Source organism: Capsicum annuum, chromosome 12, assembly GCF_002878395.1.
Source record: "Capsicum annuum cultivar UCD-10X-F1 chromosome 12, UCD10Xv1.1, whole genome shotgun sequence".
In the NCBI taxonomy this organism is placed as follows: domain Eukaryota; kingdom Viridiplantae; phylum Streptophyta; class Magnoliopsida; order Solanales; family Solanaceae; genus Capsicum; species Capsicum annuum.
In genome coordinates, this window is record NC_061122.1 from 150108634 (window position 1) to 150131028 (window position 22395).

A 22395-nucleotide genomic window follows, 5' to 3' on the forward strand; every position below is an offset into this window, starting at 1 on the left:
CATAGAGACAGATGAAGGCGCATGAGCTACTCCACTCATGATTTAGAGTTGGTGGTGATAGTTTCATACTTAAAATTTGGAGGCATTACATATATGATGCTCGATGAAAGATATTTATAGATCATCATAATCTTCGATTATGACCAGACAGAGCTTAATTCAAGACAATGTAGGTGGATTAAGTTGTTAAAGGATTATGAGATCTCTATCCTATACCATCTAAGCAAGATGAATATGATAGCAGGTGTCTTGAGCCGAAAGGCAGTGAGTATGTGGAGCTTGGCCTTTCTTTCATTTTTTGAGTGACAGTTGGCCTTGGACATTCAATCCTTAACCAACATAATGATTCAACTTAATATTTCAAACCTCGGGAGGATTCTTGCTAGTGTGGAGGCTAGGTCTGCTTTGTTGGAGAAGATTTGAGATCGATAGTTTGAGGATAGTAAACTTTATAGCATTCATGATCAGGTGTTGAGATGTGAGTCCAAGAGTGCCACCTTATATTTTGAGGGCAGTTTAATATTCAATGGTCATATTTGTGTTCTAAACTTGGAGACTTGATTAAATTAATTCTATGAGAGGCTATAGCTCTAGATATTTTATTCACCCTAGGACAACTAAGTTGTATAGGGATTTGAGACAGAATTTCTGGTGAAGTGGTATGCATAAGGATGTAGCAGACTTTGTAGCATGTTATTTGTGTTGTCAACAGGTAAAGGTCGAGCATATGAGACCTGGTGGCTTGACTCAGAGACTACCCATTCTTGAGCAGAAGTGGGAGCTGATTATTATAAACTTCGTGGGTGATTTACGTAGCTCTTCTCATGGTTCTGATAGCATTTGGGTCATCATGGATCGGTTGACCAAATCTGTTCATTTCATTCTTATTCAGACTACCTTTGGTGCTGAGAGATTAGCTCATATCTATATTTGAGAGGTAGTTCGTCTTCAAGGGTTACCCGTGTCTATTATTTCAATAGATGTTCTTATTTTACTTTTAGCTTCTAAAGGATTTTTTAGGAAAAGTTGGGTACTCAATTTGACCTTAGTATAATTTTCACCCTTAGACCGACGGGCAGTCAAAGCGAACTATTCACATATGTTATTGACTTTGGAGTTCAGTGGAAACAACATTTAGCATTAGTAGAGTTTGCTTATCATAATTGCTACTATTTGAGTATTGAGATAATACCATTTGAGGTGTTGTATGGTAGACGTTGTCGATCTCCAGTTGGTTGGTTTGAGACTTCCAAGGTTAGACCTTATAGTACCGACTTATTTCTATTTATGCCCCTTATTTCGGACTTTAGTTTACATTCTCACATTTTATCTTACTTTTGCTATAATTTAGCTCAGTTAGCCTATGATGCTTACTGAGTGCCTTTTGTTTTGGTACGTATACTTCACTTTTGCATTTTTCCCTGATACAGATTCGAATATGAGTCACCATCATTGACGTTATCCTCAGGCTTGTTGTTGCTTCAGAGATAGGGTAAGATTTCAGAGCCTGAAGTTGATCTCTCTACTGCTATTTTTGGATAGTTTTTTTGGTATATTCTCAGACTACATATATATTTGATACTATCTAGTACTCTATTTTTTATTTAGTGTCTCTTGTACCGACCTTACCCCATTATGGGGGGGGGGGGGGTACTATTTTGTACTTTTACTCCTAATCCTTTGTTGTTCAGTACAATTGTATTTTTGTATCACTGCTTAGTACTTCTATTATGTATCTATATTCTATATTATTTTATCTTCTATTGCGTATCTATATACTTTTTTATCTTCCATTTTTTAGCCCATTACTTATCATTCTGGGTTATGGTTTACTTACCTACTAGTGGATTAAAGTCGGCGTTATTATGGCTTAAGAAATTGGGCGTTGTCAAGTTTTCACTCCAGAAGTTTATAAGCATGCAACTTTCCTAAACATAAATAATGGTTATAAACCTCGAGAACTGAAGTGGAAGGCTCAAGATGCTTTCATAACTCCACAATTGCAGCGTATGAGTCAGTCAAGGAGAAACCAATCTAGAACATCTAGTGCATTAGAAGAAATATGAACTTATTGAAGAAAATTGTGTTTAACCTTTGATGTGTAATTTTAACAACAAAAGCTTTTGTAATTAACTGCTTTGATATTATTTTTGGAGTCCTTGAAGTTCCTAAACTAGGTTTTGGTTGATGTAATTGACTGCTTTAATTTATTTGCAGACTATTTTAATTTATTTTGTTGACTGATTTATGTGTGTTTGAAGCTCATTAAAATAATTGAAAGATACTTCATTTTGTGCGATAATGGTCGATCTGTTTACATTCATATTTGTGGATAGTTTATTTTTGTTTGGAGCTCATAGGGGCAATTGAAAGGCACTTCATTTTATGTAAAAAAAATTTGATCAGTTACCTTTGTGCTTTACATTTTTTTTTCTGGATGATTTATCTTTGTTTAGAGTTCAAGAAAGACAATCTAATATAGTTCAATATTGTTGACTATTAGTTATCTTTTTGATCATTTGAACACTAAAAATTATGGGAGACTAATACACAACTTATCTTTGTTCCTTCATGCAGAATCAGTACAATAGAAGCACAAAGCAAATCAATTACAATAGAAAAGTCAAATAAAAACATATGATAAAGTAACCTAACCAAAATTTAGTATACACTGCTATTATTATGAAGGCCTAGTACATAAAAAAAAAAAACACCATATAGGACAACTATTACTAAGTCTACAAGTTAAAGCACCCCTAAAATTATTTAAGATCATTTTAAATATATTTTCGGGTAGCCAAAATTACCACTACAACAATGCACATGATCTTAATTTATCGTGATCGATTCCTCTCTTATTTAAATTTTTATAACAAACCTCACATCACCGTCTTTGCCTAAGAATGCATTTCATCATTGTATCATTGGAAATAATCACATCCACCTCTTGCCAACAAAACTAAAGAAAAAGTTGAACTAAAAATAGTGGTATTCTTTACTAGATAAGACATAAACGATAGATGAATTGCCTTTTGAAGTTTTGCGCAAAAAGAAACCTGCGTCTAGTGTTGAGTTTTGTCTATGAGGTCTTCATTTCAGCATTGACCCATGTCGCCATAACACATTTGCAGCTGAAGAGATGAAATTGATGAGGAAGACAAATTTGTTATTGCTATTTGATAAGGAAAAAGAGAAAAATTATTTGAGCTCCAAGTTATAAATGATAAATATGAAGAAGACTAAAAAAGAGAGATAAGAACTAAGAGAAAAAAAGAAACTAACTAGGATTAAATAGTTGAAAGAGGGAAAGAATACCATTGCGAACATCAATACTTTTTTTAGGTGCTTTACAAACATGAGAACACCATATGTGTCAAGTCAAAAGAGTATACTTAATAAACACACTTTATGAGAAATTCAGGTTTTACAGAAAAATAACCTAATTAAGATGTCAACGCAAAAATACAAACAAGCTCAATAAGGCTGCTTATTGATTTCATATATTTTTTATTTTATGCTTTGATACTAGGTTGGGTGAGCATTGTGCTGGCATTTATTTTAACTTTTTAAATTCATAAAACATAAATTACATAATATCATATCTTAACTTACCATTATTCCTAAAATTCTAACCCTTTAAAATAATTATATAAATATCTGATTTTACCTTCTGCTAAATTACACATACACACTTCACGTATAAACCCATCTCATCCATTCATAGTTCTTTCATAAGATTTTAAAAATAATTTTAATTTCTATTTATGATTAAATACAACTTTAACTTACAACTCCAAAAAAAATTATAATTTTCATGGACGGTCAAAATACATAGATGACAAATTAGTAAAAGGTCAGATATATGTCGGCCGAATGCAACTATGCGAGTGTGGAGGCAGAAATAGTGAGCGGAAGAGGAAGAGAAATATGATGATGTTGTGCTTGGTTTTCCTTGTTATCTTCATAGCCTTCTTCATCAAGTTCCTGACTGCTGACGGTAACTATTCGATATGGATACATGTTTGAATTTGAATCTGAATTATGAAGAGAGCACTGAAGTTTCGAAATTTTTGTTATCAGGGGACTTCACATTATTGTCAAAAGGGAAAGTGAAACGCGAAGAAATTGAAGATAAGGTTAATTTTGCCCTTCGTATTCTGAAATATTATTAAGAAATTGGTAACACAGAAAAGAGCCAAAGTTTGGAGTACTAACTACTGTCTTGGTGTTGATTTGTCTGTTTTAGTTTACTTTCCAATTTTTCTTTATTTATTTATTACCTTAATTTTGAATGCAGGTTGTTTGGGTTACCGGGGCTAGTCGTGGAATAGGTATTTGGTTTTAAACAACTTCATGTTTGTGTGATTTATTTATAGATAAAACTAGTGCTTTCTATGTACATTAACAGTTGAACGTCTTGTCTTTTATACTATGATCATTGGTCTAGAACACTGTCATAAGTCTGTCATCTCCCAATTGTGTACAAAATATTACCTGTAGTGAGATAATGAATTTGTGGAATAACTGGCATGCTTTGGTTTTTATTTGTTCTTGTGATTCTCATTCTTTGGTATCATATTGGTGAAAAGGGGAAATTCTTGCCAAACAACTTGCAAGTTTAGGGGCAAAGCTCATTATATCTGCTCGAAATGAAGCTGAGCTACAGCATGTCAAGCAACAACTTACAGGTAAGTCTTTCTCAGTGATGCAGGATAAGCCTCTTGATGTTTTACTTCGCTGCTCACCATTCTTCTTTATATCCTGGACATCTGTTAAAATCAGGAAAATATGCACCAAGAGATGTAATGGTTTTACCATTGGACTTGACATCCGGGGAGAAAAGTCTGAGAGTGGCTGTAGAGAAAGCTGAATCATTTTTTGGTGCAGCTGGAGTGGATTATATGATTCACAATGCAGCCTATGAACGTCCAGTAAGTAGACAATATTCTTGATAAAGGAAGCCACAACTAATTGAGCTTTCATTATTGACCTAATTATTCTCTTGCATGTAACTCAGGTTCTAATCGATTATATTAGTTTCTTTGTGCTTTCAGTTGGCTTCATTTTATTGACAGTGACATTATTCCTTTTGGACTATGATAGAAGGGCTCGTTGTGAACAAACTCATCTTATGGAAGTCTCTTAACCCAGATGTTTCATCATTAAATTAATAGATCACTAGTAATCCTGTTAACATAGAGGATATTCAATTCTTTTGCTAATCCTATAAAAGAATAAAACGTGAAGGTGTTTTGAAGAATTGGACACTTCAATATTTTCTCGAGATGGTTTGGTCAACTATGCCCTATTTTTCATTTCAATCTAGAGAAACTGGGAACTGCTGCTATGGGCTTGGCAATTTTGTTGTGCAACAAAAGCTCATCATTCACCTCTTAAATATCGGAACAGCCTCTCTATCTCACATTTGAGGTAGTGGTATGGACTGCGTACACTTACCCTCCCCAGACCCCACTTGGTGGGAATATACTGGGTATGTTGTTGTTGTTGTTGTTGTGTCGCCAATCATTATGTTTTAACTTTTGTGCCTCCTATTTTAGTTGGGCATGGAACAAAATGATACGATGTCCAGTTCTTATATAATTTTATCAAAGTAGTGTTGGAAGCAAACAATTAAAAGAATCCACACTTAAGTATCTTAATAAGAGAAAACTTAAAATTTTGGTATTCTTTGAAGATTGAGAGTTGATACTTGCTGAGGATGTCAAATTAAAACTTCAATTATTGTTCATGCTGTCTGGTTTTAATTAGTTTTTAACTTTGTTCCCTTTGTAAAAACATGGTGCTAAATCCTTCATAACTATCACCGGAGTACATACAGGTGGGTGGGTAGAGGAGTGAGAAAATCATTATAAAGGACCATTTAAAATTTGCAACTTTCTCTTTATAGCTTGCAGAACTTTAGCATTTGGGTTTTCACAGACTTTCTCTTTGAATCGATTCAAGATGATTGTTAATGTTATGAAGATGTAGTAAAATAATCTTATTTTCTTTATTGCAGAAATCTACAGCGCTGGATGTGACAGAAGAAACTCTCAAGGTATCATGTCTCATAAACCATGTTGTACAGATTAGGTCCATATCCATGCGTGGCCTGTAAAGTTCCTACGCCCTAGTCGGTTCACGGGTCTTTTCTTAATCATTTAAATTAGAGCTAGCAGACTCTCGATGCAGTAGTATATGATAACGCTCAAATTACACACTTGAATGGGTGTAAGCGATCGTTGTCAATACAATAACCCAACTTAGGTTGGGGTCAAATCCACAAGGAGTGAAAGCACAGAATTCAAAACTCAAGAGTGTTGGTAGTCTACTAAAGGGTATGTGAATGAAACCGACATAAATGTAAAATGGGGGAATTAGTTTGAACGTGTTTATAATGACAATTACTTCTCTTTTAGAGTACTAGCTTGACATTGAAAAATGCTAAGAGTGAATTCAGTTGGGAATATGCCTTGGTGTTATCCAATTCTAGGGTTCATGCATGGGTACTCGACAATTTATCCAACTTTAGCTAAGAGTCATGGGTAGGCTAGACTTAAAGATATTGATGCCAGTCTTTCAATTATGACACCAAATTTCACAAATGGGTTCTTTTGAACACCTTACAAGTATGACAATTTTACACATATATTGCCTCAATTAAGATTCTTATGTCTAAGAGATGTCATTAAATGAAATGATCCAAGTTATTGGTTGCATTTATTCCTCACCCATATCCCTCTTTCAAGGATGACATGGGTTCAAGGGTGGTTGGGGTTTGCAACCCCCAACTCTTAATTGATGTATGGAATAAATGCAACACCCATCACAAATAACTAATTAGGAGAATAAATAGCTAACATCCATGCACTAACCACAACCTAATCAAGCATAACCCCAAGGTTTAGAATTAGCTACTCATAGATAAATGGGGTAGAGATATTCCAAAATTATTATTGACTTCATCCATGAGAAATAAAGAGAATGTAGTTCCAAACTTGGAGTTTCAATAATTCTTCAATGAAAAATCACTAATTCTTCTTTGGGAATCACTCACATATATTTTTTTTACTCAAGACTAGTACAATGTTGTTCTAAGATGGAAAGATAGGTCATAAGATGAAAAGATAGATGCTAGGTCTTGAAAAATGAGCTAGATACCTTCTTTAAGCTCCACTTCCACATTTGATAAAATTACAAAATTGCTACCTTGCTCTTGATCTACTTGAGCGGATCCAAAGTGGATGGAGAGCAGATAGAGAGCAGATGGATAGCAGCTCCAAAGTAGATGCAAAGCAGATGACTCTTTTTCTTCACATTCGGCCTCTTGTTGACTTGAATGACTTGCTCATCTTTCCTTTTTAACTTTTACCTACACAAATGAGCATTAAGTAAGAGATTACCATTAAATCAACGGAAAAACATGATAATTTAAGCTTAAAAGGTGCTAGCAAGTCATCAAATTGACGACTCATCAAACCCCCAAACTTAAACTATTGCTTGTCCTCAAGCAACCAAGAATAATTCAATGAGATAGGGTATTTAACTCAAATCCACCCAAAAGAAAGCTACTCTAAAGGAATAAGCTAACAAAGCCCTACAAACACTTTTCAAACATGTCATGGCAACAAGTAAACCAAAATTTTTCAATAAGCACATGTTTATAAAGCAAGGATGCAAGTTTATATCAAATGAACTTTTGAAATCACAAAGCATCTTAAGATAAGACACAAAATCTTCAAAGATTGTCTCAATTTTCACAATGCAACTTACTTCGCTCATTTACCCAAACCGATAGTAAAACTTCACCCTCTACCCAAAAGTACCGATGCCGCTCACATGTAAGAGTTAGCTCCACACCAATGACATTTCAATTCATAAAGGAGCTCAAATAAAGAAAGAATTCACTCTCTCTCTCACAAAGAAATTCAAGTACATCGAATAGAACCATAGGCTTGCCCTTTGTGTTTTTCGCCACTAATGTAGACTTAGTTTGGAATCACCAAGGTCTTGCGGGTCAAGATGAAGGTTTAAGGTGCGGGAAGGAATATTGATGAATCAAGTGAATAAAAGACCTACTTCAATGCAATCGCCTAACCCATTCTACACTCAAAATTTTCAAACTACCCACCTTATTCTTCTTCAAATCATTTTTCATATTTTTCTAACTCTTTGTTTAACATTTTCCAATGGATTCAAAGCCACCATTTTCTTTCTTCACTTCTTTGACTTTTTCAAGAGATTTTCTACCTATAAGCCCATCTTAGCCCCTTACTCATCTAATTTTTTTTTAAAAGCTCTATGGGCTAGGCTATTCAACTTTATCATCAAGCACATCTCGTCTTTTAAGCACATGAGTTAACAACCTTACATACACCTTTCTTGTCTTTTATTTGATCATCTTCTACCAAATGCACCCCCCCAAACTTAGGCTTTTGCCTATAATCCATTATTTAGACTCATGCGATGCATCAAAGGAGGTTAAGTGCCAAAAAGAGATTTTCAAAAGGGTTTAGGTGTTTTAGCATGGTTATCATTACAATAAGAAAGAAAGATGGGCAAAAAGGCTCAAATGAGTTAACTAGGGAACAATGTTAAGGTGGGAATTTGGCTATGTGACAGGTCAAAAATGGCCACGGGTCATCCTCTCAACCAAGCTTGCCTAGAATTTCTCTTTGAATACACTCGGGGCAAGTTCTAGACTATACATATGTACAAGAATTATTCAAAAATCTCACCACATATGGCATCGTATTCATAAAGCAAAAAGTTACTCCCAACTAATTTGAGCAATTTGAGCTTCATAAGTTACTCCGAGTCAAAAACTCATCATTGTAAAGAGAGAGCCAAAAATTGAGCTTAATGGTGTCTCACTCAAAAGAAAGCTCAAAACATCCTTGTTCTTTTTCAAGAAAAGGAAACTATATTTTTGGTTTTTTCCAAAATCATTTTATCCTTGCCAATGACATTTTGAAAGTATTTTTGAATTTTTGTTTCTTACTAGTTAACCAAAACGACTTGATACTTACCTAAGGATGTCGCCTTGTCATTCATCATGGGTGAATTATCATTCGGTTCGACAAAGAAACTAATAAAAACAAAAAATCAAAAGAAAGAGAAATCGAAATTTTGCTCCTTAGGTTAGAACCGAGTTTCAAAGAAAACCCTTGGAGTTTATTGGATATGTATATACAAAAGGCGACAAAAGCAATGCGTATAATCGGATATCACATTTATATTAAGCGCATGACACAAACCCCAAAAGGACAATATTTGACATCACAAGAGCCCATCCAAAGCAATGTCAATAATAAAAAAGCAAGCCCCACAAAGTCTAAAGTAAATAAACACGACAAAATGTAACGAGTACACAAACATCAAAGTGATAAACTAAAGTATGTCTACACAATCTATCAAACCAAATGCCATAAAATGAGACAGTAGGTATCGACCATAAAATGAATCATAAAAATGCCCCCACCCCTCGCTAAAAACATTGCATTGTCCCCAAAGCAGAAATAAAAAAGAGTAGAGAAGGGTAAAGACTCTGTGGTGCACTGGGCGCTTGTTCCATGTCGGTGAATGATCGTTCTGTCTCAATAGGAACCTTGTTAGACTGGGCTCCTCTCATCGAGTCTGCTAGGGAGGGCAACTCATCATCATGCCGGGTGCTAGAACTAGCCCCAACCATCCGTGCATGCTTATCATCCCTAGATAGTTGCAAGGCGAGCTCAACCTGTTGGGCCTCAGGTAGCCCCTTTATAAGGTCAACCTCGGCCTCATCATCAATGTCCTTATGACCTTTTCCGAACAATTCCTCAAATGGAATCATTGGGCTAGAAGTCTTCGGGGGAAAAGCAATCTCTGCCTCATCAAGACCATAAAAAGGCTGTCCAGAGTGAAACTCCGCCCGTAAACTATCAAGGTCTGCCCTCACAAATGCCACCCCCTCACAATCTCCTCTCGCCTCAAGAGTGGCCACTCTGCTTTAACTTTGATATGCGGGCATGTAGAGGTGCTATAGCAGCCTGAATAAACTGGGGAATGTCCACCAATCGGGTAAGAGTAGCATTATTTGCCAAAGTCATGGAAGTAACCTTGGCAAACGTCACTGTAGAAGACCGATTGTATGGGCTGAGGTGGTGGTGCGGTGCTTGATGATGGAGGAGTATCGGTAGAATCATGATGAGTATCAGCATCACGTGTAGAATCTGGAGGAATCTCCATCTCCTCTGTGCTCGACAACCCTTTCGCACCCGAGTCTACCAAAACCAAACCTTTCCTCTTTATTCTTGTAGGGTTATCCTCATCCTTGCATTGTGTGATTTCAATGACTCCCGTGCATATAACCCTTCGATCAATCTTAGAGAGTGGTAGGACTTTGAACTTAAGGCAAAGCATAGATATGAGAGCCGGAAAGGGCAATAAAGTGCCCGGTTGCTTTGACCTTAACTTCGTCATCTCCGCTATCAACTCTCCCGGATTGATAGCGATTTTATCCATGATGCATCCGACAATGATGGCCTTATCAATCGTGACATCTTGGTCATTTTTTGAGGGAAGTAGATGGTTACCAACAAATCCAAGCCAATGTTTAGCTTGAACTAAAAGTTCTCTCTTCTTGATTTGACCTAAGCCATTAGCCCATGGACGAAGGCCCTTAGCAATCACCCTAGCAAGCTAAGTCACAAGCACTTAGCTAAGGCCCTACGCCAAATATCATCTTCTTGCACTTCACCGCGGAATCTAAGTCACAAGCAAAATAGAGCTCATTAATCGCCGAGGCCGTGCAAGGGACTTCCACTCCTCGAACTAATACACTCTCAAGACAATGTTGCTCGGCAATTGACATTTTATGCTTTTGTTCATTATGCCGAACAATAGAATTCCCGGACAATTTCCGGGAAATAACATAGTGGGTGAGAAGAGGGCGTCATATCCATGAAGAGTTCCTATACCCGTTCTTTAACCTCGGCAATGATTTCGGGGAAATGGGTGTCAACTCCTTTCATGCTAAAGACCTTATCGGGCTTGAAGCCCGGAGTAGTTACCCAATCATTATATAACTCCTTCACACCTTCTACACTAAACCGAATTTGATCTGCTTCCTTTCCAACCCCACGTGTACGATCAATGGTGGCTTGGACATTCGAGACTTTCGGAATACCTTTGGAGACCGGTTCTTTGTCCCTTGCGGAAGTAGCTTTTCTTTGCCTTTATCCGGGGCATTACCCTTTCTAGCCCCTCGTGGCAAGTTCTTCCTTGGAGACATACCTATGAGAAAGAAACAAAACAAAACCAAAACAAAAGATAAAGAGTAAACATGTTTTTGGAATTTTGTGTGTTAAGAAAGAAGATAAAAGATAAGAAAAGAAAATTTTTGATGGATGCAAGGTAACTTTATCATTAGAGCCCATGAAATTCATTCATTACAACACTTAATCATTTGGGCTCTAAATTGTCTCACATTCCTCACATTTCACAAAACTAGTTCATAGGACATTCATAACCTCCAATGGAAACAAGAATGACCAATACCCTTAAGAATGATGTCATCCAATCTATCATATCATAGGGCAAGACAAGCATTCATGTATCCCGGTTAGGCATAGTGACCAACAAGAACCATGAATGCCACATTTCTCAACAAACTCCCTCAACCAATGACTACCAGTTATTTCATTTTTAGGATCAATTGGACTCAAAATGAAACATCAAAAATGACCACATTATGTCCCTTTGTTCTTGTGGATATCCATATACTCATGGTGACCCTATAATATGTGACATCGATTTTGAATTTAGGTTTCTTCTATTGTGTTACTTCAAACACTTATATCATATCTAATCTGTTAGTAGGCAACATTAAACGTGAATGTTGTGGGCCCCATATCAGTGACGCGGATGCTTGTGCCTTACATGCTGAAGCGGGGAAGAGGACATCTTGTTGTGGTAAGTAGAATCATCATCGGTGCCGCTAATTTTGGTGACTACAATTATCTTGATGCCATAACTTGATAGCAATACTTGTTCCGGACAAAAATCTATCAATTATCAATTAGGAAAATAGAAATTTTCCAATCTCATACAAAATGCTGTGCTGGCAGTTTACCAAGGTTGTTGCAGTATAATCTACTAAAATTATCTTGCTTTAGTGTTGCCTAGTGGCTCAATGAAGTTGGGTTGAGCACCATGAGGTCTTAGGTTCAATTCCCAACAGAGACAAAGATGATTTCTTCCTATCTATTCTAGCCTTGGTGGATAGAGTTACTTGGTACCTGATGTTGGTGGGAGGCGGCAGTATCCCGTGGAATTAGTCGAGGTGCGAGCAAGCTGGCCCGGACACCACGATTATCAAAAAAAAAACTATCTTGCTTTAGTGCAATCTTTTAGGATCAAGAGGATTCCTTCTGTGGAAAATCCTTTCCGGTAGTTCTCCTATACAATTCTGATTTTCAGAGTTAACATCATTCCTTTCTATACAAAATTTTGTGGCTAGACATGCAGGTGAAACTCATGTACATCCGTACTCTAAAAGGAATATACATAAGACAGCTATTCTCTGGGAAAACTGTACTTATCATATTGTAATGTGAATCAGGTGGTTGCCTTTTAGTATGTCCTCGTGTCAGGACTATGGAAAGTTTGTCTGCTTTGTAATCTTTCTGTTCCATTATAATTATGTCTAAGAGAATCAGTTCTCTTTACTTTATATACCCCTGGATGAGGGGAGGGTAGAAAAATTGGTTTCATTTGTTTTTATATCCAGATGAGCAGTGCAGCTGGAAAAACTCCTGCACCAGGTCAGGCGGTATACTCTGCTTCCAAATTTGCAGTAAATGGGTATTTCCACACATTGCGTTCTGAGGTATGCATCATAGATCATCTGACAGTGCTTTTCTATACATTAGTACAAATCTTTTATTGGGTTTCTCCAGGGCTGTGAGACTATATTGGATAATGCCTGACTTTGTTAATAGGGTCCAGATGCTTATAATGCCACAATTGTATGCTTTTAACTATATAGGTGAACCAATGTGGCAGTCTAAATGTGGAATATTGTGTGTTTGGAAAAAGATACATGTGAAAAATAATAATTTCTCCATGGCCTAATTGTGTTTTGGGTCTATAATTACATTCCATTGCAATTTTTTTTTGACGGATCATGTCAGTACCCTCTCTGCTAGAGATTCTTCTTTCTAACCTCTTTGCCTACAGTGTAAATAAAGATTTTTTTTCCTTCAAACTTCTCTTGTCAACATCTTTAATCAAAGATAAGTGTCTGAACTGAGCGGTGCAAATATCTGCCATGCAAGTCCTTCTAGACATATCTTGCCCACTTTCAAGTCCCTAAAGCTTTTATTTATCCTGATATATCTGGAAGGCAATAGTTCCTTCAAATTAAAACCTTATTGTGGCGATTAGTTGTTGTTCATTCATTGTTAATCATCTAGGACAACTGGGGAGGCTAACTAGGTTTTCTGCTCATTGGTCCAGTCCTGTGTGAGAAAACATCATCTATTGTTGACATGGTGATCTATTACTAATAACACGACTATTTCTAGATCAAAGAGCTGCATTAGTTCCCACTTGCTACCATTCCTGACATGCTTTGCAGACTGACAGAGTGGATGGCAGGAATCTCTCAGAAAGTGTGCCATTTACAGTTTGATGGTTTATATAATTGGATGAAACTTTAGAGCCTTTTGAGGACGTTTTTGTTTCTATATTTTATATTAGGATAGAGTTGTTTTGGGATGGCTTCTTTATGCTATGAAGCAGAAGGGATCTCTTACAGAGTTCCATTTTCTATTATGGTTGTGGATTACTTGGCTAATTGCCATGTATGCTTCTTGTAGCCGAGGAGATTCTTCTTTGTTGGTTTTAGAATCTGTTGTCACTTTAAATTCTGTTCTTTATTCCCTGGTTGTCCTTTTAATCTTGCATCTCAGTCGTTTGACTCATGCCCTAAATTGTGGCATACTATTTCTTGAGGACTCTTTTATCATGCATGATCGTAGTAAGGGACAAACAATTGGTGTAGGATATGGATCACAAGGCCTTTACTACTTTACCTCTTCTAACTCCCCTCCACAGCATGTCCAATTATGGATTCTCCGGACATAATCACAAATGTTTAGGACATCCTAGTTTGTTCAAACCACAAAAGATGGTGCCTAGTTTGTCTAGTTTATCCACATTAGACTGTGAGTCGTGCCAACTTGGGAAACATGCTCGAACTACCTTTCAACGTAGTACTAAGAATCGCGCAGAGTCTATCTTTTCCTTAGTTCACTTTGATATTTGGGGTCTTAGTCGAATCACTTCAACCTCAGGGTTTCGTTATTTTGTTAGTTTCATTGATGATTATTCAAGATGCACTTGAATTTTCTTAATGCAAGATCGCTCTGAATTGTTTCCTATATTGAAGAGTTATTGTGCTGAGATACAAAATTAATATGGCGTTTCTATTCGTACCTTTCGTAGTGATAACGCCTTAGAATATATGCCTGCTCAATTTCAACAATTTATGACTCACCAAGAAATTATTCATTAGACTTTTTGTCCGTATACTCCTCAACAGAATGGTGTAGCAGAGAGGAAGAATGGGCACCTCATCAAGATTGCTCGCACTCTTTCTCACTCAATCCCATGTTCTACTGTGTTTTTGGGGCAAAACAGTTGTTGCATCTTGCTATTTAATTAATCAAATGCCTTTGTCTTCCATTCAAAATCAAATTCCTTATTCAGTGTTGTTTCCTCGGTCACCTTTATACTCTTTCCCCTCGTGTCTTTGGGAGTACATGTTTTGTTCATAACTTTACTCCAGGAAAAAATTAATTAACCCCTTGTGCTTTCAAATGTGTTTCTTGGTTATTCTCGAGTACAAAAGGGATATCGTTGCTACTCACCTAATCTTCGTCGGTTCCTTATGTCAGCGGATATCACATTCGTAGAGTCTCAACCTTACTTTACATCTTCCGATCTGATTAGCTTAACACGTATGAGGTGTTACCTATATAGACTGTTGAGGATCCTACCGTTACTTCAACATCTCTATCCATAGTGCCACCAATCTTACTTGCAACGACTTTTGAGGAATCTACAATACCTTCTACAACTCCATCTACGTTGCCACTATGATCATCGTCCACGTACAACATCAGGCTTGGATGATTCCCGTCCTGCACCTGACCTTGCACCTACTACAGACTTGTCTCCTTTGGTTGCACTTTGAAAAGGTATACGGTCCACTCATAATACTAACCCTTATTATACCATTTTAAGTTATTATCATCTATCATCACCCTTGTGCCTTTATATTCATCTTTATCCTCGTCTCCATCCCTAATTCCATAAAAGAAACACTTTCTCATCCAGGATGGCGACATGCTATGATTGACGAGATGTCTGCTTTACATATAAGTGGTATTTCAGAGCTTGTTCCTCTCCTTTTAGGTATGTTAGAATATGAATAGGATTAAGAATAATATATAAAATCCTACTTGAAAAAGGATTGTAATGTAGTATCTATAAATAGGGTCTCAATGTGATTATGTAGATACACAATTCAATAATAATATTTTCTCCATTATTTCTCACATGTTATCAGAGCATTGGTGAGAAACATTCAAAATCAGTCCCGTGCATCAATTTTGGCAACTGTCCAATTTGTTGATTGTGTCTTCATTTTTGTGAGTATTGTGCGAAAATCAACACTACCACGAGGCTTGGAATTTTTAAGCGACTAAACCCCATCCATAACCACCGAAAAACACACCTGTGCGCTCTCACGCGCTGGCAACAGTCTATTTTCCGGCGAGATCTGTGACACATGTCGGGAGATTTCAATTAGGTTTCTTAATTCTTCTTTGTTTGTTGGAGTCGTCCAGGTCTCCAACCAGATTCCGACAATTTTTTCCCATATTTCGGCATATTTTTCCAGATTCTGATTGCCGGATTTAGGTTCCAGCAACTTTCAGAATTTTTCCAGCGAGTTTTGTTTTCTAGACCTACTATTTTTGCCAAGTTTCTTGTTGCTTTCAAGTCAATATTCACAAGATATCTTTTAGGGGTGATATTTTTGCTCCAAAAATACAGGAGTTGGAAGTTGAAGTCCTATGATCACTTCCGAGCATTAATGGGAAGTTCAAATTATTTAGCTTGGGCTTCCTTGGTTGAGCTGTGATGCTAAGGTCAAGGCATCCAAAATCACTTAAAGATTAAGGCTAGTGTGGTAGATGAAGAGGCAAAGTCTAGTAAGGAAGATGCGGAAGCCAAAGAACAATGGGAGAAGGTTGACGCTCAATTGTGTAGTCTCTTACGGTGATCTATTGATTCCAAGTTGATACCTCTGTATCGCCCATTCCAGACATGTTATTTTGTTTGGGAAAAGGCTCGTGCTTTATATACTAATGACATCTCTCGTTTTTATGATGTGATATTTTGAATGACCAACTTAAAGAAACAAGAAATCCGATATGTCTACTTGGGTCAAGTACAGCAGTCATGGAGAAATTTGAAACATTGATGCCCGTCACTACGGATGTGGAAAAACAACAAGAGCACAGACAATTGTTGTTTCTAGTTCTTATACTTGCTGGACTTTCTATCGACGATGATTCAGTACGTGATCAGATTTTAGCTAGTCCCACAGTTCCTACAATTGTTGTGTTATTTTCTCATCTACTTCGTCTTGCCGCACCTCCCAGTCACAAAATAATTTCATCACCCACGTTGACTCTTCTATTCTCATTCTCAAACCATAGAAAAACGAACGTATCAACCTATGGAGAATTGGCAAGGAGGAGGTTGTTTTGTAAAATCTCAATCTAAGTGTAGTTATTGTCATAAGCTTGGAGACACTCAAGATATATGTCATATTTTGCATGGTTCACCACCCAGTTATGATCCTATTGCTATAAAGGAATATAATGAGTTCCCTCGGAATCGAGCAAGTAAACAAACATCTCAACAGCCTAATCGACCATCCAATAATGCTCATATTGCTCAGGCAAAATATAATGAGTTCCTTCAGTGTTGAGCAAGTAAGTCGGTGTTGAGCAAGTAAGCAGACTTCTCCACAAGTAGCCTCAGTTGCGTAGCCTGATGCTTCTGTTGCTGGTAATTCTTTTGCTTGTGTTTCACAACCTAGTACTCTTAGATCATGGGTCGTGGACTCAGCTGCTTCTGATCATATTTCTGGTAACAAATCACTTTTGTCTGATGTTGTTCATTCATAATCTCTTCTTGCTATTACTTTCACCAACGAGATTCGAACAACACCAAAAGGAGTTGGACAAGCCAAACCCCTCTCTTCTACTACTCTGGACTCTGGACTCTGTTGTTTGTTTCTCTGGTTGTCCTTTTAATTTTGCATTTGTTAGTCGTTTGGCACGCGCCCTTCGCTGTAGTTTTACTTTTTTTGATGATTTTTTCTAATGCAAAACTTTAGTACGGGATAGACGATTAGCACAGGACATGAATCACAAGGCCTTTACCATCTTATCTCTTCAAATTTCGTCACAACATGCTCCGTTACTAACCCTCCGGACCTAAGTCACAAACGTTTGGGACATCCGAGTCTATCCAAGCTATAAAAGATGGTGTTTAGTATATCTAGTTTATCCACATTAGGTTGAATCGTGTCAACTTAGGAAACACACCTGTGCTACATTTTCACGTAGTATTGAGTTGCTCAGAGTTTATTTTCTCATTAGTTCACTCTGATATTTTGGTTCCTAGAAGAGTCGGTTCACCCTTATGATTTCTTTATTTTGGTAGTTTCATTGAAGATTTTTCAGGATATACTTGGGTTTTCTTAATGAAAGATCATTGTGTTATTTTCTATATTCAAAAGTTTTTGTGTTGAAATACAAAATCAATTTGGTGTTTCTATTCGTACTTTTCATAGTGATAATGCCTTAGAATATTTATCCTCCCAGTTTCAGGCATTTATGACTCACTAAGGGATTATTTACCAGACGTGTTGTCCATACACCCCTCAGCGGAATGGTATAGCTGAAAGGAAGAATAGGTATATCATTGAGACTGCTCACACTCTTCTCATTGAATCTCATGATCCGCTGCTTTTTTAGAGCGATGCAGTCCTCACATCTTGCTATCTAATTAACACAATGTCATCTTCTTATATTTAGATTCCCATTCCTTACTATTTCCTCAGTCACATCTCTACTCTATTCCCCTTTGTGTCTTTGGGACACATGCTTTGTTCATAATGTAGCCCCAGGAAAAGATAAATTAGCCTCTCGTGCTCTCGAATGTGTCTTTGTTGTTTACTCTCTAGTTCAGAAAAGGTGTCATCGTTATTCAGCTGATCTTCATCGCTACCTTATGTCCGCCAATGTCACATTCTTTTAATCTCAACCTTACTATACATTTTCTGATCATTCTGATATATCTGAGGTCTTACTCGTACCTTTAGTCTTACCTACACTAACCTTTGAGGAATCGACGGTTACTTCTATATCTCCAGCTGCAGTGCCACCACTTCTGTCGCTCGTCATTGGCCTCTTTATCTGTTGGACATTAAGAATGCTTTTCTGTACGGTGATCTTGAGAAAGAAGTTTGTACGGAGCAACTACCTGGTCTTGTTGCTTTGGGGAGTCTAGTAGCCTTGTATGTCGATTGCGCATGTCACTCTATGGTTTGAAACAATCCCCTCGAGCTTGGTTCAGAAAGTTTAGCACAATATTTTAGGAGTTTGGCATGATTCAAAGGTGACCACTCAGTGTTTTATCGCCATTCTTAACCAAATTTGTGTATTTATTTGGTGATTATATTGACGATATTGTTATTAGACGATGATCAAGATGGTATAACTAATCTGAAGCAACATCTTTCAACATTTACAGACTAAAGACCTCGGTAGACTGAAATACTTTCTAGGTATTAAGGTTGCTCAGTCCAGATCAGGCATTATTATTTCTTAATGCAGGTATGCCTTAGACATTCTTGAGGAGACGAGAATGATAGGATGTAGACCCATTGACACTCCAGTGGATCCAAATGCTAAACTTCTATCAGGACAGAGGGAGCCACTTAGTGATCTTGGAAGACATAGGTAGTCGGTTGGAACGTTGAATTATCTCAGTGGCTAGACCTCAATCACTTTTCCTAAGAGCGTTGTAAGTCAGTTTATGACTTCCCCCTGTGATAGTCATTGGGACGCAGTTGTTCGTATTTTGGCGATATATAAAGTCATCTCCAGGTAAAGGACTACTCTTCTTGGATCGAGGCCATGAGCATGTCATTGGATTATACATATGTTGATTTGGCAAGATTCGCCCGATAGACATTCTATATCCGGATATTCTGCTTTAGTAGGAGGTTATTTGGTTTCCCGAAAGAGTAAGAAACAGAGTGGGGTTGCTCGATCTAGTGAAGAAGCAGAACATTGTGTAATAACTGCAGCAACTTATGCGCTAGTTTGGATCAAACAGTTGCTGAGAGAACTAAAATTTGGTGAAACCGATAAGATCGAGCATGTATGTGATAATCAAGTAACCCTTCATATTGCGTCTAATCCAGTGTTCCATGTGAGAACTAAGCACATAGAGATTGATTGTCACTTTGTCTGAGAAAAAGATTTTCTCAGGAGATATTGTTACAAAATTTGTGAAGTCAAGTGATCAATTTGCAGATATCTTTACCAAGTTCCTCACCCGTCCTCGAATTAATTACATTTATAACAATATAGGTATATATGACTTGTACGCACCAGCTTGAGGAAGAGTGTTAGAATATGCGTAGGAATAGGAATACTAACAAAATCCTACTTGGAACAAGATTGTAATGTAGTGTCTATAAATAGGGTCTCAATGTAATTATGTAGATACACAATTCATTAATATTATGTTTTCCATTATTTCTCACAAAGTAAATCAACTATTGGTTGTCGGCGGCTTTATGTTATGAAAGTTGGTCCAGAAAGCCAAATTGATCGATTTAAGGCTCGTCTTGTTGTCAAAGGCTACACTCAGATATTTGAACTTAATTATAGTGATACTTTCTCTCCCGTGGCTAAAATAGCTTCTGTTTGTCTTTTTCTATCCATGGTTGCTGTTAGACACTGACCTTTTTTTTCAGTTGGATATTACAAATGCTTTTCTCCATGGTGACTGTTAGAATATGAGTAAGAATAAGAATTGTATATAAAATCCTACTTAAAAAAGGATTATAATGTAGTGTCTATAAATTGGGATTGGATGTAATTATGTAAACACACAACAATTCAATAATATCTTTCTCCATTATTTCTCACATGGTATCAGAGCATTGGTGAGAAACTGAAAAGAACACTCAGTCACCGTGCGTCAATTCTGGTGACTGATTTGTCATTTTTTATTCTGTGGGTTGTGTAAAAAATACACCACCACCAAGAGGATCGGGAAGCTCAGGCGACAAAAAACCCAACCAACATCGTCGGAAAAATTCCAGCCACGCGCTCACACGCGCCTGCCAGAGTTCTGAAATTCCGGCAAGATCTCTATCATGCGTCGGTGCGTGAGCCAATTTCCGATCAAATTTTTGCATTCTTTTTCTGTTGAAGTCGCCCTGTTGTTCTGATCCTACCAATTCCCTTTTTTCCCAAATTCGTTTGCCGGAGCCCTAATTCTGGCAGCTTTATTTTTTATTCGGCAAGATTCCTCGTTTGAGTGAGGTTGCCTCTTCATTCCAAGGCTGTCCCTTGAGCTATTTCTTGATTCCGATCTGCTTTCAGCAATCAAATTCAATTTTCCGGCAACTGACAAATTTCTCAGTGATTGACCCAATTTTCCGGTACTGAATATCTGTTTTTCTCTATCTAATCCTATGATTACATCTAAACCCTTAATGAGGAGATCAGACAATCAAACGTCACAGTCCATGAAGAATCGACGAGGGGGAGGCCGATTTGGTAGATCTTGACCTAGGTGTAGTTATTGTACAAGGCTTGGACATACTCGTGATGTATGTTACTCTTGACCTAAGTGTAGTTATTCTAATAGGCTTGAATATTCTCGTGGGATATGTTATTCTTTGCGTGGTCTACCATCTAAAAATATTCATGTTGCTCAGTCTAACACATCAGGTGATCAATGTGTATTTATCTGATAAGGAATATCATGAGTATCTTCAGTATCGAGCAAGTAAGCATACATCTCTATCAATAGTCTCAACTGCTGAATCTCCAACCTTTGGATCATGGGTTGTGGACTCAAGTGCTTCTGATCATATTTCTAGTAATAAGTCACTTCTGTCTGATATTGTTTATTCACAATTTTTTCCTGCTATTACTTCAGCCAATGGGATTCGAACAAAACCTGAAGGAGTTGGACAAGCCAAACCCCTATCTTCTGTCACTCTAGACTCTGTTCTTTATGTTCCTAGTTGTCCTTTTAATCTTGCATCCGCTAGTCGTTTGACATGTGCCCTTCATTGTAGTATAACTTTTTTTTATGATTCTTTTGTAATGCAGGACCGCAGTACGGGACATATGATTGGCACAGGACATGAATCACAAGGCTTTTACCATCTTACCTCTTCAAATTCCTTCACATCATGCTTCGGTACAGGCCCACAAGAACTTATTCACAAACGTTTGGTACATCCTATCCAAGCTACAGAAGATCGTGCCCAATTTGTCTAGTTTATCCACATTAGATTGTGAGTCCTGTCAACTTGGAAAACATACTGTGCTACATTTTCATGTAGTATTGAGAGTCGTTCAGTGTGTATTTTCTCATTAGTTCATTCTGATATTTGGGGTCCTAGTAGAGTTAGTTCACTCTTAGGATTTCGTTACTTTGTTAGTTTCATTGATGATTTTTCACGGTGCACTTGGGTTTTCCTAATGAAGGATCGTTTTGAGTTATTTCCTATATTTAAAAGTTTTTGTTCCGAAATACAAAATCAGTTTGGTGTTTTCATTTGTACTTTTCGTAGTGATAATGCCTTAGAATACTTTTCCTCCCAGTTTCAGGAGTTTATGACTCATCAAGGAATTATTCACCCGACATCATGTCCATACACCCCTCAGCAGAACGGTATAGCAGAAAGGAAAAATAGACATCTGAATGAGACAACTCACACTTTTCTCATTAAATCTCATGTTCCATTGCGTTTTTGGGGCAATGCAGTCCTCGTGTCTTGCTATCTCATTAATAGAATGCCATCATCTTCGATTCAGAATCAGGTTCCCCATTCCATACTATTTCCTTAATTACATCTCTACTCTATCCCCCTCGTGTTTTTGGGAGCACTTGTTTTGTTGATGACTTAGCCCCAGGAAAAGATAAATTAGCCCCTCGTGCTCTCAAATGTGTCTTCCTTGGTTACTCTCGAGTTCAAAAAGGGTATCGCTGCTATTCACCTGATCTGAGTCGCTACTT

At 37.3% G+C, this 22395-nt stretch overlaps 1 protein-coding gene across 2 annotated transcripts in view; it reads left to right on the forward strand.

Annotated features, from left to right (window-relative positions):
• Positions 1 to 3615: 3615 nt before the first annotated feature.
• LOC107850342 (dehydrogenase/reductase SDR family member 7) overlaps positions 3616 to 22395 on the forward strand; it is a 52010-nt gene continuing 33230 nt past the window's right edge. The window contains exons 1-8 of one of the 2 annotated variants that reach the window (XM_016694800.2): positions 3616 to 3997; positions 4081 to 4136; positions 4298 to 4331; positions 4590 to 4688; positions 4783 to 4931; positions 6020 to 6058; positions 11860 to 11952; positions 12770 to 12868. In XM_016694800.2, the coding sequence (XP_016550286.1) occupies positions 3874 to 3997; positions 4081 to 4136; positions 4298 to 4331; positions 4590 to 4688; positions 4783 to 4931; positions 6020 to 6058; positions 11860 to 11952; positions 12770 to 12868 (693 nt within the window). In that variant the 5' untranslated portion in view covers positions 3616 to 3873. The remainder of the gene's footprint in view (positions 3998 to 4080; positions 4137 to 4297; positions 4332 to 4589; positions 4689 to 4782; positions 4932 to 6019; positions 6059 to 11859; positions 11953 to 12769; positions 12869 to 22395) is intronic. The other variant, XM_016694804.2, reaches the window with a different exon arrangement.